Genomic DNA, 16639 nt, shown 5'->3' with positions numbered 1-16639 from the left:
AAAAAGCAAGTAAGGGTCAAAGGGTCAAAGCAAAGGGTCAAAGCAAAGAAAGGGTCTTACTTTATCTTAAAGGTCAGGCATATCATTTCTATACTGTATGGGTCTTTTGCTTTTGGGTTGGACATTTTATTTAATTTTCTTGGGGTCAGTGCTTGCTGTATTTAGTCAAGTAATCGGCTGTGGTGGGGAATGTTTGTGGTTGTATTTACTGCAAAGTTCAAATGAAAGAAGAAACCAGGTTCATAAAATAAATGTACCTTGATGCTTCATGTTTTAGATTTTTGTCTGTGAAAATGTCACCCCATGAAATGAAAAGTGTTCATCTGCATCAACTGCTCGCGTTTGCTGACTGCAGTCTTAAAATCGAGCAACGTTATTCGGAGGGCCACCAATGGCACCCAGGGAGTACTTTGACAACCAATGGTCTAGGTTCATTACATGCAGAGAGAGAGATTTTCAGTATTTCTGTTAAATTAGATGATTATGGTTTATGCTAATGACAACACATATTTCTGTTTCTCAGACAATTAGAAGATACAAGACCAATAGAAGGATGTTGAACACAAAAATGTAGGCCTAGAAAAAATGTACACACACACACACACACACACACACACACACACACACACACACACACACACACACACACACATATATATATATATATATATATATATATATATATATATATATATATATAATATATATATATATATATATATATATATATAGCACACCACACACACACATACATACATAAACATATATATATATATATATATATATATATATATATATATATATATATATATATATGTTTCACAAATTAGCATTTTAATTACCTGTAATGTTTGAGTTAGCAGTTATTTAAAACTTCATATGGTTGAAATTAATGAATTAACTTATATTAAAAGCGGTATACACGGTAACATACCTTGTATACAATGACAATGCCAGCTCAAATTTCATGAAAGGAGCCTTCTGATTTGATTGAAGTACAGCTCTTTTTTAAATTGATATTTAAATCAAATCCCCGTATGAGCTGGCTTGAGTTTCTCTTTTGCCCACTGTGGGTTTCTGGTTTTGGCTTGTACAGTTGACTCGTCCACTTATGTATACCACTGTAATTACACTGGTGGGTGGAATTAAGAGTGGATTCCTTTTAAATATAAAGAGATTCTTCAGATTCATTGCTTGCCAAGGAATTCAATCTCATCTAGATGAAGACGAACAGCTCAGTGTGAAATGTACGGGGATTGTGTGAATACTCAATCTAAGCCTCCTTAATAAAGATTACAGGTGATTGGGGCTTATTGAAAATACCAGCAGAAGGCGACAAAAATCCCATCACCGTGTCAACTCTTGACAGAGAAAATAATTACGGTAAATTAAAAATGTTTTTACAATTCAGCTAGGCGATCATAATGAGTGAAATCTGTAAGACAAAATAGATGTTTAACTCCAAAACTTAAATATTTTCAAAAGCTTCCCATTTGGTGAAGCAAAGCAAATCTTGTCAGTCAAAAATTCGCAATTTAACTTTATCTTCCAATAAGCAGTAAGATAATTTTACAAATATGCAAGCAATAGAACATGTTATGCCACCCAGTCCTTAAACAGTTCCCCACCACCATGCGGCCAGAGTCAGATATTTATTCAGGAAAGCATTGCAATGCTCTTGTAAACTGTTACAGCTTTCCAACTGATAAAGTTATTCTAATTAGCTGGTGTTAAGGAGACAATCATGCACAATCAGAAACTTCCTGCCTGTTGGTGTAACTGCTTGGTAAGAAGTGTTTGCTATGAAGATAAGGACCCGGCTGTGGTTGGACTGTGTCTGTTTATAAAGGGCCATGAGTCGGAACATAATGTACAAAGATCAGGGACTCGACAAAAACTAAGTGCATCAAAGCCTTTAGACTTGAGTAGTTGATTTGTCCGCTGGCAGCAGCCAGGGGTTCTAATCCATTTCCATTATATCCAATGAGATTTGAATTAGTAATTTGATCACTGTCAGTTTTCCTTCTCTCTCTCTTCCTTTCTCTCTGTCTCTTCATTTCCATTTATTTTTTTGTGTGTAAACATTGTGCTTCGATTAGCTCCAGAGAGAAAGGAGCTTATGAGCAACTGACTCCAATTGTCCACTGCTCTCTTCCCATCTTAGCTAATAATTAACTGATACAAGCCTGAAAACGTACAACTTTCCTTTGCATTGGCTGTATAAACTTCCTCTATTTCTTCATATTGCGCAACGATGAGAGCAGCTTGCAGCACGCCGCTATTCACACAGTGGAAGACCTGTTTAATTAAATGGTGCAATGCACAAGGAGGATGAAGTAACAAAGGAAGACTGCCTCCAAACTGCTCAAATCACCAGCCAGATGGTTGAAATCTAACACAATCAGGTGTTCCAGCAGGACAATCACCCAAAACACAAGTAAAAAATGGTTATGGAAATAATAAAACAGGCTAGGCTTAAAGGAGACATAATCATGTGTTATACTGCCTTCCTTTTCACATTTAAATCATTTGATTGTGGTCTGTATAAAGTGGAACAGCAATGCTTTGGTCTGAATTCCTCAATATTGTTGCCCCACAGCCCCTCTTTTACCCCAGTTCTGAGGTACAATTTGTTTTTGTGCCGTCTCTTTAAATGCAAAAGGATGTGCTTCACACCCCGCCCCTCTCAGAGCACTTCTCTCTACCAAAAATGGGTGTAGTGGAGAGCAATTTTTGCAGTATGCTGGGAACGGTGCAACAATCGACCATTTTTCACCTTTTCACTTGTAGCTTTCGACATCCTTCAGCTTGGACTACAAAATTGGAGCGAAAAAAAATTTAAATGGTGGATTTACGAGATTGGTAAGCTTCAAGTCCATGATCTTGATTAGCAGCTCTACTGCAAATACTGTGACGTTATTGTTCAAAAAACGTAATACAAAATAGAGAAAAACTAAACAGCTTCAAAAATATGGCCCAAACAGAACATAACGGCATACCTGCAGCATTTGGACTTCGACTACATTCATATTTTCAGTACTCCTAGAGACTCCAAGTAGCTACACAACAAGATGCATATAAGGGCTAAAAAAGAGGAATTCGTCTCCTTTAAGCTTCTGGAAGGGCCCTGACGTATGGACTATACGTAAATGCTTTTATTCTGATACAGAATCTGCGGAGGGCGCTAAAGATTAGGGGTGATTGCAAGGATGCCATCATTATAAAGTCATTTCCATATTTTTTGTTAGAATGTAAACAGCTATAACAAAAAATGGCATAGAATAACAAAATAAAAAAAACTAATAAATTAGAAATTATCTATCTATCTATCTATCTATCTATCTATCTATCTATCTATCTATCTATCTATCTATCTATCTATCTATCTATCTATCTATCTATCTATCTATCTATCTATCTATCTACTTTATTTAAAAAAAATGGATGTAACATAAACATAGAAAATCTGAGAATCCCAAAAGAACAAAGATTATGTTACACGTAGAAGCAGAAGTAGCTGATCGATTGGTCTGGACTGATCGGGGTCGTCGTTTCCTGCTGTCAACTATTCGTCCTGGATTAGAAAAGGAAGCGAGCCGTTCTCTGAACAACACCGAGCTAACAAAGATAGCCGCATCCAGCACCAAAACAGAACCGCCGTGTTGCCGTGTCGCCCCCTCTGTGGCAGTTTTAATGAGCCAGGCTGTCTGCACGGACTGTCTGCAGTCATGTCACCGGAGCTGGACGAGTTTGGAGGCTCTTCCTTCCCTCCGCTCTCATGATGTCGGCGGCTCTCGTTAGTTTCGCCTGAGCTCCTCTCTCAGCTCCACCGCTGCTGCTGCTGCTGTTGGACTCTCTCTCTCTTTCTGCTCACAGTAAGTTCCTCTTCAAACCCCCCCCCTGTTTTTGAAATTGTATTTGGGCTGAAATTCCAGCACGTTAATGTGGTAACATGTCGTTCTTTGGAGGCAACTTTCCTGTTTGGCCACATTTCTCTCAGGCCACAGCAGCTATTAGCTGTTGTTGGAGCTGCCTTGCTCATTAGGATGGGATTGGCTCTGCTGCAGGTGTTCGCGTTTTAAAAGAAACCAGCAGCTCTTTTAAAGGCTACATCTGTTATGTCATCTCGGAAGCCATCTCCCGTCTGTGTGTGTGTCATGGACATTGACTTGCAAAAGTGTTTACACCCCTTGAAATCATACAGACAGATTGGTCAAAAAGTTTCCTATCTAAGGAAACCCAGCAGGTTGTATCAAGTCTTGACAAGCAGCATTCACTCCTCCTTAAGGAGCATAGAGCCACAGTGGACAGTCGTCTGCATTGTCGATGGCTTTGCAGCAATCCCTCATACTGAGCATGCATGACGTGACAGTGGAGAGGAAAACTCCCCTTTAACAGGGAGGAAAAAACCTCCAGCAGAACCAGGCTCAGTGTGAACGGTCATCTGCCTCCACCGACTGGTGATTAGAGAAGACAGAGCAGAGACACAATAAGCACAGAAGCACACATTGATCCAGGAATCCTTTCTATGTTGTATGGTAATAGCAGGTGATCTATCCCCTGGATGGTGTCACAGCTAACAGAAGACCAGACTAGGCTTACCTACTATAAAGAGAAAAAGACAGAGAACAGAAAGTTAAAAGTTGAAATAACAAACAATGCAAATCGGAGAACAGTAGGAGAACTCAGCAGGGTGAGAAAAATAGATCCTGATGTCCACCAGTAGCCTAAGCCTATAGCAGCATAACTATAGAGGTAGTTCAGGGTAACATGAGCCACTCTAACTATAAGCTTTGTCAAAAAGGAAAGTTTTAAGGCTAGTCCTAAAAGTAGACGGGGTGTCTGCCTCACGGACCAAAACTGGGAGTTGGTTCCACAGGAGAGGAGCCTGATAGCTAAAGGATCTGCCTCCCATTCTACTTTTAGAGACTCTAGTAACCACCAGCAGACCTGCAGTCTGAGAGTGAAGTGCTCTGTTAGGAACATACGGGGTAATCAGAGCTCTGATATATGATGGAGCTTGATTATTAAGGGCTTTATACGTTAGAAGGAGAATTTTAAATTCTATTCTTGATTTAACAGGAAGCCAATGAAGGGAAGCTAAAATTCGAGAAATATGATCCCTCTTGTTGATTTTCATCAGAACTCTTGCTGCAGCATTTTGGATCAGCTGAAGGCTTTGAACTGCATTTTGTGGACTTCCTGATAGTAAAGAATTACAATAGTCCAGCCTTGAGGTAACAAATGCATGGACTAGTTTTTCAGCATCACCCCTGGACAGAATATTTCTAATTTTGTCAATGTTCCAGAGGTGAAAAACAGAAACCCTGGAAAGCTGTTTTAATATGGGATTTAAATGAAATGTATAATGTAGAATTTAAAAATTCTATTCTTGAGTCAAAAAGTTTAATTTTGGTGTTATCTGACCAGAACACCTCCTACTTCTGTTTGCTGTGTCGTTCCGTGACTCGATGCAACTTGCTGCGTCTCCTTGGATAAAAAACTTTGTGACCGGTCTGTCTTGAATCGACTTCGTAAAGCGCCTTGAGAGGACGTGTTGTGAATTGCCGGTATATAAATAAACTGAATTGAATCAAAACTCACGGAGAGCTGTGAGGACACGATGACGATGGAGAAGAAAACGAGTCAAATGTGCATAAATCACGACCTGCATCATGGCAATATTCAACAGTAATAATAATGCTACGTCCTGCTTTACTAATACTCTGAAACTTGCTGAAAACTATAAATGTTTGCACTTCATTCTTGTGTTGTATACTCTCGTGCATTTCTCATAGGTTTTTTTTATATATAGCATGAAGCCCTAGATAGATGTTACATGATTTTGGGATAAGATGGGGTCAACTTGACTCATTTGTTATGTTAAACCTTTGAAATACCTTCTGCTGATCATAACGAAACGGCTGTAGGGAAGCGACTGAGTTTAGCAGTTCAGGTTTCCTGTTTCATTGATTGGATCTCGCCTGCTTGTCCCTTTTTCTTTCCTGCCATCTGCCTAGAGATGGCAACGCACAGTACTGGAGAGGCCTCCCAGGGTTCGGGGGACCGGGCGGAGCTAGTGCCCTCGTTATATAGACCCCAGGACCGGAGACCCCCGGAACTGGGCTCTCCGGACCCCTCAGAGTTGGGGAGCCCTCGCTGCGCCCAGAACTTTGACCTCCTCAACATGGTGGTGTCCTACAAGAGAATGGCTCTCTTTCTAGAACCGGTTGTTGATGGAGTGGAGCTCATTCGCTATCTAATCAGGTATGTTTGGGTGCTTGTATCTTGAAAGAGTTATTGTGCGTTTTCCTTTTGGATTCTCCATATTTGTTCCTAAAAATTGAAATTGTATTTGCTGTTTTTTTTTTTTTTTTGGTTGTTGCTCAGATGGAAAATGCCAGTGTGCTCTCTTCTTGTGTTGGTGGTCCTTAATGTCTTCCTTTGCACAGTTACCGAAGGTACGTCGAGGCACTAGGCCCCAATAATAGCCCAGCTCTGTTGTGGCGCATTTTAATAATTGATACAACTTATTGTGCCTTCTTCTCTGGTAACAGCCGGCTGGTTCACAGTGAGCGTGGTGGCCGTTTCGGCGCCTGCTGCCCTGGGTTACCTGCAGGACAGGTGTGGGAGCAGAACGTCGGACGCCGAGCTCCAGAAGAGGCGCTTCCACGCTGTGCATCGTAGAGACCTGCAGACGGTGAACCTCACCAGACAGGAGGCCATGTTGGAAATAAAAGACCTGTAAGATGTCAGCCAGTGATTGTGTAGCCCTCGGCTCATAAATGCTCCTTGTATGTGAGGATGATCAATGAGAGCCTGTTTGCTTTTCGTCCGCCACAAAGTGTTGTCCTAGGTCTTTGCCATATTTTGTCACAGCTCATTAGAGGCCTGAAGGTCTTCCTGTTAACTTGCAAGCAGCATATTGCCCTTCCAGATTTCCATCTACTAAATTAAACCATTGCTAAACAACCAATCAAACCGAAGAAGTCAAAATTGGTCAGATCTGAGGCTCGGGATGTCCCAGTCAAGACATTTTTGGTTCCTCGTTCTGATTCAAGTCATTTAAGATGGTTCATTGTCCCAAAACAGAGTCCAAGTCCAATAACATTAAAGTTCACATCTAAGTTAATAAAATCAATACCAACAATATAAAGATGTTTTGATGGTCAGTCTGAGCCATTGATTGTGTTCAGATCGGGGGCATCCCTGCCAAAAACCCATAAATTAATGTGCGCTTTAGCTGCTGCTTGTTTTTATCTAGTCCACATTAGTTTTGGTGGAACACCTTGAAAGAGCTCCATTTGAGGCATTAGTATGGGTTTTGGCTCTTGTTTCATACTGGGATTTATCCATCCATCCATTTTCCAAACCGCTTATCCCTCATGGGGTCGCGGGGGTTGCTGGTGCCTATCTCCAGCGTTCACTGGGCGAGAGGCGGGGTACACCCTGGACAGGTCGCCAGTCTGTCGCAGGGCAACACAGAGGGACAAACAACCATTCACACACACACTCACACCTAAGGACAATTTGGAGAGGCCAATTAACCTAACAGTCATGTTTTTGGTCTGTGGGAGGAAGCCGGAGTGCCCGGAGAGAACCCACGCATGCACAGGGAGAACATGCAAACTCCATGCAGAAAGACCCAGGGGTGTACTCGAACCCAGGACCTTCTTGCTGCAAGGCAACAGCGCTACCCACTGCGCCACTGTGCTGGGATTTAATAAAAGTTTAATATTTTGTGATTATAACGATGTAAAGTTAGGAGTTTAATGTTTAAGTGGGTTTTTTGGTGGTGGTGGGGAGTTGGATATTTTTAGTGGGATTCTGATATCTTAAGTAATTATAAGACAGATTTAATTATTAGCATTTAAGCTTTTTTTTAACAGATGTTTAAACAATAACATTTGTGTCAGACAAGTTTTACCAGTTTCCCAACTGAAGCACGTCTGTGCTCCAAAGGTTGCTTTTACTTGCTCATACCTACTATGTAACACTTTTTCACAACACAATGACCATGCATAGCTTAGCCACATCATAGATTTGCATCTATTCATGTTAGAACTGTGTTGTAATTGCATTGTACATTTTAAGTTTTGTTTAATTTTATCTTTTCTGCTCTTACTAGGCTGAAGCACCTGGATGAAATGATGTCCTCTGCTTGTCAGTCAGCGGAAGCTATTTATAAGGTCTTATACTGGGATGATCATGCCACATCATCAAGGTCTGTGCACACACACACACACACACACACACACACACACACACACACACACACACACACACACACACACACACACACACACACACACACACACACACATGCACATTGCGTCTACTCCAATCGTTTTTCTTCAAGAGTCTGACCCTTGGAATGGTCAATATTGAAATAGTAAATGTAATATGCTTGCAGCGGTATATTCTGTTCAAATAGGTCTCGTCCTTATTGGAAATTTGTAGCCGGGTCCTTTTTAAATGTGCTGAAATTCAAATTCCATGTCTGAATAAAAGTAAAGAAAAATGATTGGATTTCCAGACTTATTCCTTTGTCCTATTGTCTAAAGGTTGCATCCATCCATCTGCACCCCCACCCAGTTACGCCCTCCCTTCCTCGAACCCTGCCTCCATTTTTCCAACATGACCCTCTAGGAATATCTAATAAATTCAATATATTTTTTTGTATTTATACCTCTACAAATGTAGTTAAAATGTGGTCAGGTTCTCACATTCTTTCCTTCTGGCCTCCAGGTTTTATGGTGCAGTGTTTATAGTGGTGTGTCTGCTGTATGTTGCTCCTTTGGGCTGGGTGTTTGCTGTGCTCAACAGCGTCGTCTTCCTGTGGAACAGAGACTTCTACAGAGGTTGGCTCATTCGACAAGTTTGACGATGTCCCTCGGGTGGTTTGGGAAAATTTGCACGTGGTGAGTTAATCTCTTTTTGTCAGTTTTATTGGACGTCAGGAACCTGCTTCACATGGGTCAGACGCAGACCTCAGAGGGGGTGAGTGAGGAGCAGGACCAGGGCAACACAGCGGACCAGACCCCCACACCGACCAGCCTGGAGGTGAGATTACAGAACACGGTGCTGTAAAAAAACAAAACAATTGTGACTAATTCAGATGTTATTTACCATGAGACAAGCCAAAACTGTCAGCTGCTTGTTCTGTTTATCCTGTGTGCTGAACTCAGCGTATTTAATGTAGTGTAAATCCATAGATGGACGTAGATGGTACCATGTCAATGTAAAAAAAAATAAATAAAAAAAATCCTAATAAAAGAATGGACAGGGCCTCAGATTAGTCTAGAAACAACAAGGCAACAGACAACACAAAGCCTCACTCGTTGACATTTTTGAGCCCGGTTTTAGATCATCTCTTTATTATCCCAGTTTAATGCCTGCTGTCCAGGGGGGCTGATTCTGGGAGCAGCAGCGTTTCAGACGGTATCTGTTCATGTAACTCATGTTTATGTATGAATCTGCGTCTGACAACAGGACCTCACTCCTGGCAGCATAGAGGAAGCTGAGGAGGCTGAGCCAGATGACGAATTTAAGGATGCTATCGAGGTAAGTGCAAACCAAACACTGATATTTTAAGATCCAGCTTCCGCTCCGGCTGAGTCTTTAATCCCACAGTCAGTCATAGGCCTTCTTTAAAATCCGACCTCGACAGGCTCGTCATGTTGTATTATTGCTAAACATAATCTAGGACATTTTTTTGGCTCTCTAGTATATTCTAAAAATGACTTTTTAAATCTAGCTTCACTGAATTTGCGTAACATAAGGTGTTCTAAGCAAGAGATATGGACTTGATCAAAACCTTTAGAACGTCACAGTAAGGTTACATGAAAAAAAAAAAAAAAACCTGTCAGCACTGATGAGACCACCATTTTGGCTTCATCGGGTCTGATGTGGATATGCATCAGGCTGCAAGCTTTCCAGCTGAACATCCGTTTCAGAATGAACACTGAGCACTTTGGATCAAAATAGTTGATTTGGCTTCATCAATTTAATAGTTGTCGTCAATGATTATGTCTACTAGCTGTTGCAGCCCTACTGTATACAGCTACACGTGCCAATTTATATTGTCTCACCGATAATTTGTAGCAATCTTTGAATATTTCAAGCAATGCTGCTGTTATTCTTGGACACATCGGTACACCTAATGGTGTAGTACTGAACATTCTGTGATTTATCTGCTTTTACGAGCAAAGGCATTACATTTCATATTTAATCAAGAGCTGAATAAGCCTGTTGACCTTACAGCCTGATGACACAAAGTCATCCAATGCATCTGTGGTCTGTCACTGGTCAGAGCTGATCGCAGGAACATTGGTTGGATAACGGTTGCTCCCCTAGCTGAAATTATAATTTTACTTTAATGTCAAAGCAAATGAAACAAGCCTGGTTGTCCAATATTTGAAGCTCAAAATGTGTTGCCAGGAGCATCGTTCTTTTCTTTTTTTTTTTTTTTTTTTTTTTTGTGACACACATTTTGAAAATGGGTCAAATTTACCAGTCGCCATGTTGGAAATCAAATCCTCTGATGACACGTCCTGTTTTTCCCTCATGCTTTCGTCTTAACTCAGGAAAATTCAGTTGCTCTGCAGGTGAGTTTCTCCCCCACTTTTAAATCACTCCCCACACACATATTGTTGCTGGTTCTGCTTTCAAAGAACGGCTGTGAGTGTTATCCCAAATGTCCCACATGTTTAAAGTTGCTCTCATGTGTTCTGTTTCAAAACAAGGAAACCCCTTTGCTCTCGTTGGTAAGTGAAATCCATCCCTCCATGAAGCACATGAGTGGAATCCGCTTTTCTCCTCCATCCATTTTATTGAAATGTCCCCATTAAGGATTTTCGGTGTTGGTGTGCTTTTGTAACTGAAAGCATGTTATGTAACGTTTTGCTTAGATGCCATTTTTCTTTCTACATTTAACATGTGTATGCATGAGTGTGTCCATGATCACACATTTAAGAGATGCACTGATATGAAAATGTATGAAATATTTATATTGCTGTTTCATCAATAATCAATAATTATATTTCCCTACCCTTTCGACACTGTGAAAAAGCGATGCAGCTCACATTGCTTCTCTGCTTCATTCAAACACCTGACCACCCTGCCCGCTGCATCACTGTCACATGCCCAGGCAAATACCACACGGTCAACCCCCTCCCCTCCTGAAACATATACAAAAACTGCAAAAGGATAGAAATAAAGAAGTAATAATCGGTTAATGATATAGGTCCAGTTTTACTTAGTGGACCAGTACCAATATGTTGAATATTGACTGACATCGGCTGATAGTGGTGATTATATTATGAATATATTATGCAACTCTAATACACTTGTATTTATTTTTGAGAATGGCTTCCTGATTCAGCAAAGCTAAGCTAACCCTCTGATTTTTCTTATACAGCTGTATTAATAAATAGCAAGCCAGCATCCCTAACAAGATTAATCAATATGTTTGTTTGAAATAATATTTCTAAATGAGAAATTCTGTGCTATTCGATGTAGCAGAGTAAAACCCAAAGGATCCAACCGTCAGTTGGCAAGCAGCATCTTGGCTCCAGAACAACATTACCATTATGCAGTGGCCAGCCCAATACGCCCTGGACAGACATCAAACTGGCTGTTTCTGAGGAAAAAAACAAATGAATGCAGAAGAGTTGTGGGTTGTTGTCCAATCAGCTGTAGCTGGAATAGCTGTTCACAGGTGGCACGGATTGGTCAGCTTCATTCAGCGCAGATGTGCAGCAGTTCTTAGAAACTGGAAGTTTGATTTAGTAATAATTATTAGTTCAGGTACTCACAGCAAGGCTAAACCTTCAAGCACTTTTACGTTTATAGAGTAAATGTTAGAGAAAATGCTGACACTGCAATTATTCTGATTATTGTGTCTAATATTCACCATTTTTTCACTTCTTGTAAATGTACATTTGATTTAATGTTTTTGTATGAAAAAAACAGTACAGTTTTCCCAAGGATTTTAAGTACATGGAAGTGAAAATCCTTTTATATATATATATATATATATATATATATATATATATATATATATATATATGGTTTTTGATATTCATTCACACAGCTGGATAATTGAAAAACTAAAAAAAACATTCTTAGTCTTGCTTAGTCATGCTTAAACAATAAAAATATAATAGGTTTAGTTTTTATGTAAATGGCAAATCTCCTTGTTCACTGTTTAAACTGTTTAAACCATCTCCTGTCGTCTCATAAAGCTTTAATGTACATAATTTTTACATGCCTGACTAATTAATCGCAGGGGAGACATATTAGGATGAAGGGTTACAACAGAGGTTTCTACATGCAGTGTAATTGTCATTGCAAAATATTGAGTCTTTTGGTGGCCTTGTTGAAATCATATACCTAATGCATGTATCGTGGGCATTTGCACGGTAAATGCATGAACTCTCAGCTTTAATCAGTGCAATAAGGTTCTCACCACCTGTGCTGAAGCTGCTCAGCTCGTTAAACATAAAATGAGTAATTATGGAATTTTCTTTGGCTAAAATTAAGCTAGAAGGGATACGTACCGTTTTAGTATTTTGAACTCAAAAGACCATCTCAGATTTTCTAATCTCGCAAAGTCTCATAAACGATAATAAAATTTCTGTGGTGTGCCCCCCCCCCCCCCCTTTTTATTCAGGAGGATGACGACGGGCCTATTGGGGCTCCTGAGTATGACACCGTTTCTGAGAACGGCTTCTTGAGTCGAAACGAACCCATCCGCAGCAAAGTGTCCAAACTAACAGAGAGACTGCGGAAACGTTATCCCACCACCAGCACAGGTCAGTCGGCTCTGGCTCTTTTGATTTAGTTTCCCTCCTTTAGACCTCGTTGATGGGGAGGAAAACCCTACACTGATTATTAAATCCTGCTTCAGCATTTCATCCATTTCTCTGTCTTGATCTCCAAAGGCAACTGTTCCAGCTGCAATGCCGTCTTCTCGGTACTAAAGAAGAGGGTGAGACTGAAAGCTTCCTGTCAATTTTAACCTTTCACGTCATCAGTTTTTTTTAATTGTTTCATTATTTTACTGGCACTAGCTTTTAACTGATGTGTCTTTATGTTACAGAGAAACTGCAGTAACTGTGGCAACAGCTTCTGCTCCCGATGTTGTTCCTTCAAGGTGCTGAGGTCCTGCATGGGGGCAACAGGTGAGAACTAAAACTTATAACAGATACAATCAGGTTAGCTTTAATCATAATTATATTTTAAGGAGTACTGTGTTTGTTTTTAGAAATTGCAGATATATAATTTCAGCCGGGGTCCTTCAGAGCTAATATCCTGCAACTTTTCGATGCACCCCTGTCTCAAAACACCTGATTCAAACGGCTGAATTATCCCCTCAGCATGTCAACGAGTTCTGCAGAAGTCTGGTAAACATTCATTTGATTCAGGTAGGAACAGGGATGCATCTGAAAGTTGCAGGACAGTAGCTGTCGAGAACCAGAGTCAGAAGGCCCTGCAGGAAAGTACATTCTTGTTACTGTTTAAATCTCCTCCTTCCTCTCATCTTCTGCTTCCTGTCCCCTCCTCAGCTCCAGAGGCACAGAGGGAGACCGTGTTTGTGTGCGCTGCCTGTAATTCCTCTCTTCTCAAGTTACAATGAGAGGTTGTACTGATTCATGTCTCCAGAGTCCTTCACTGAAACCCGAACCTACATGCCTCGGTTCTGTAGTAAAGGCTCATATGCGTTATCCAGCTATCTCCCAACGTGGAACTCCAGGACCCTCCTGCCTTTACCAGCTACATCCCTTTGTAAACCTCTCATGTGGCTTGTGGGATTGCTGCTGTAGTGTGTTTAGATGTTTCCTGCTAAATCTGTGACGCAATGGACTTCATGAGTCTCTACGGCTTGATACAGATCACTATGGCTTCACAATCAAAGGATCTACATTTATTCCCCTCTCTAAGCTGAGAGATGTATAAATGCTGCACAGTTAAAGCCAATACTGAACAGAATAGGGTTTGGTTTGTACCTGCTTTACGTTGCCTGTCCCATGGAGCGGATAAGTCATACTGAGAGGAATTCTCTGTAGGAACAAAGCGATGGCGGTTCTGTAAACTTGAGTTGCTTAACGATGAATGGCAAAACTCAAAACAAAACTGGAGTCGGTGTGTTCAAATGAGCAACGTGATAGTTTGGAGTTTAGCTCTGGCCAGCTAATTGTGAAGATTGCACAGTGTTGCTCTTTTAACATATCTTGATTTTTAATTTATTTTTTGTTAATCCGAACTCCCTGAGATAATTTATTTTCTAGACGTTGCGACAAAAAAAGCCCAGTTGTGTTTCAGAATCGGCGCTGCTGGTGTGGTGTACTGCCCGTCTCTGAGGTTCGCTTTCTTTCCAGCTCTGTCGGCACCATCTGAAGAAGGTCAAAGGTCACGGTTAGACAAAAATTGTGTGGCATCAGCATAATTTGAAGTAGAAAATAAAAGCACAACTTTAAGCAGAACAGAGACTTTTTCAAATATGATGTAGTCTATGTGTTGCCTCCTTCTGGTTTTAATGTTCTCCTCTGTGGATAATGTCGCTTATTGACATGCCGTGGCAGCCTAGAAATCTCCAGACTTCTCTAGCTTCTCTTCAAACTGGATGGATGTTTGGCCTAACTGGATGAGAGTCCCAGAATCTGCCGAGAAGCCACCTGAAACAGAAACCACAGCCTCACAGTCTATGGCAAGCGGGGCTTGACTTGAAGAACTGATTTTTGAGGCGCTGAAAACGTTGTGTCGCGTTGAAGAGTCGATTCTTTTTTTTTTTTTTTTTAAATCAGACACAGATGATTGTAACTGCTTTGCTTTTATGGTAATCATATATACACTGTTACTGTAATATGTTATATTTGTTCTGCATCTAATATATTTAATTTAAAACTCCAGAAAGTGCTGATTTTTATTTGTGGATATTTGTGTTTTTTCTTTTTAAAATATGTATATTTGGGGTTATATTTTAAAGGTTCATTTATAATATTGTAATAAAATCATAACATTTAAATTATCAAAACTGCAGAGAAGGTTAGGGTTATTGTTTTTTTTTTATTGTTTTTTTTTTTTTTTGCTTCTTTAAAACTTTAACATTCAAAAACAGATGTAACCACAGCTTAATACTGGATGTAAAAATTCAACTTTCCTGCCAATTTTTAACTCAAGAATTAAATTTCATGTTGAATTTTTTTTTATTCAGAGTTGTTTTTTCCACTTAAAAGCAGCCCAGATATAAAATCAAATTTCTCTTAAATGCTAGGTGGCCTAATTATGGCATTATGTATGGCATTATTGCATTGTATTTACATAACAGTAATTTAGATGTTTTACATACATGAGGTTTATATTTTATAAATTCAATCTATAACAGCAATTTGTCTTTGTATGAATGCTAATGGTTCATTTAATGTTCCTGCTTCTATGAACCCTTTTCTTGTGAATTAAAACAGGTACCATGTGGTAGTTACTGATATAACAACTAAAATAGTTTAATACAATATTTGTGTTATATATCAAGGTTGGGTTACTGTTTAGGAGGGATGGAGTGGGGAGATGGACAGATGGGTGCATCTGTAATAATGCATGCACTGCTCAGGTCTGTCTTGGTAAGTAAAGAATCAAGCCAAAAAGTTAAAGGGGGCATATGCTTTTTAATGCCTTCCTTTTCACATTTAAATAATTTAGTTGTGTACTATAAAAAGTGGAACTGCAATACTTTGGTCTGAATTCCTTATTGTTGATCCATTAAGACTGCTGAAAAATTCAGTAAGACTGCTGAATTTCTGGAACTTTTGCAAATGAAAAAAAAAATAGTATTTTTTCATGATGCTCAAAGAGTCTTTGGCCATTTTTGGATATTTCCATATTTGGCAAATGATAATTACACGACAACAGACATGCCGTCCACACTGAAAATTGCAAACCAGAATAAGAATTTAGTGGTTTTGTGAGTTGCAGAATGTACAAATAAAAACACTATTCAAGCAGTTCAAGGTGAGTATTTTCAACCCTAATATCCAGAATGTTTTGAAATTACAGAATACAATTTCAAAATTGGGTTTAACCAGTGATTCTTAAACTGAGTCTCAATAGCCAAACAAGGCCCTAAAATGGTTATTTTGTTAGAATCTGTGCAAATAAAATGAAGGTAGCATAGTAGAAAAGTTTTTTTTAAGACTGCTTTTAGGTTACTGTAGATGCTACAACTTAGATTTTTATACTAGAAAATCATAAGAAAAACATCAAAGAAGTCCTAAATGGTCATTCTTAATTTTATTATTTTGGTCGTATTTCCAGATTTACTGTTTTTGGTTTCAATAGTGATACAATACTTTGGTTGGAATGCTGAAAAATCTTTATCCTCTATTCATTAAATGCAACAAACCTGAGATGTCCCACCATTATTTTAGTGTAATGCTAATGTTTAGAGAAAAACAAATATTTAGGAATCTCTTTATTTTCATTTGGATACCAAACTGCTACCACTGGTCAAGAAACCTTCAATCAATCAGTCAATCAATCAAATCGTATTTATAAAAGTGCTTTACAATAACCACTTTTGATCAAAGTGCTGTACAGAATGTTTTTTTTTTTTTTTAAAAAAGTTTAAAAACTTCACATA

The 16639-nt window shown here is 39.4% G+C and overlaps 1 protein-coding gene across 4 annotated transcripts; it reads left to right on the top strand.

Annotated features, from left to right (window-relative positions):
• Positions 1-3553: 3553 nt before the first annotated feature.
• Positions 3554-14912, top strand: zfyve27 (zinc finger, FYVE domain containing 27). Of its 4 annotated transcripts, XM_036134829.1 has the most exons (14): positions 3554-3875; positions 6021-6267; positions 6391-6461; positions 6558-6744; positions 8129-8224; positions 8749-8861; positions 8945-9063; positions 9493-9564; positions 10587-10607; positions 10746-10766; positions 12674-12815; positions 12945-12991; positions 13103-13184; positions 13569-14912. In XM_036134829.1, the coding sequence occupies exons 2-14, from the start codon at positions 6023-6025 to the stop codon at positions 13637-13639; spliced, it is 1287 nt and encodes a 428-aa protein (XP_035990722.1). In that variant the 5' UTR covers positions 3554-3875; positions 6021-6022; the 3' UTR covers positions 13640-14912. The 4 variants fall into 4 exon arrangements, with proteins under 4 accessions (XP_035990722.1, XP_035990724.1, XP_035990723.1 ...); XM_036134831.1 differs by lacking the exon at positions 10587-10607; XM_036134830.1 differs by lacking the exon at positions 10746-10766.
• Positions 14913-16639: the final 1727 nt, after the last annotated feature.

This window comes from Fundulus heteroclitus, unplaced genomic scaffold, assembly GCF_011125445.2.
Source record: "Fundulus heteroclitus isolate FHET01 unplaced genomic scaffold, MU-UCD_Fhet_4.1 scaffold_92, whole genome shotgun sequence".
Taxonomy (NCBI): domain Eukaryota; kingdom Metazoa; phylum Chordata; class Actinopteri; order Cyprinodontiformes; family Fundulidae; genus Fundulus; species Fundulus heteroclitus.
Note: the sequence above shows the minus strand (reverse complement) of the source record. Positions and strands in the feature narration are given on the sequence as shown.

Excerpts from the sequence above, each read along its gene's own strand:
- zfyve27 (XM_036134829.1), top strand. The coding sequence starts at position 6,023 with ATGGCAACGCACAGTACTGGAGAGGCCTCCCAGGGTTCGGGGGACCGG. Across the intron at positions 6,745-8,128 it reads ATGTTGGAAATAAAAGACCT|GCTGAAGCACCTGGATGAAA; the intron begins GTAAGATGTCAG and ends TGCTCTTACTAG. Across the intron at positions 12,992-13,102 it reads TCTCGGTACTAAAGAAGAGG|AGAAACTGCAGTAACTGTGG; the intron begins GTGAGACTGAAA and ends TTTATGTTACAG.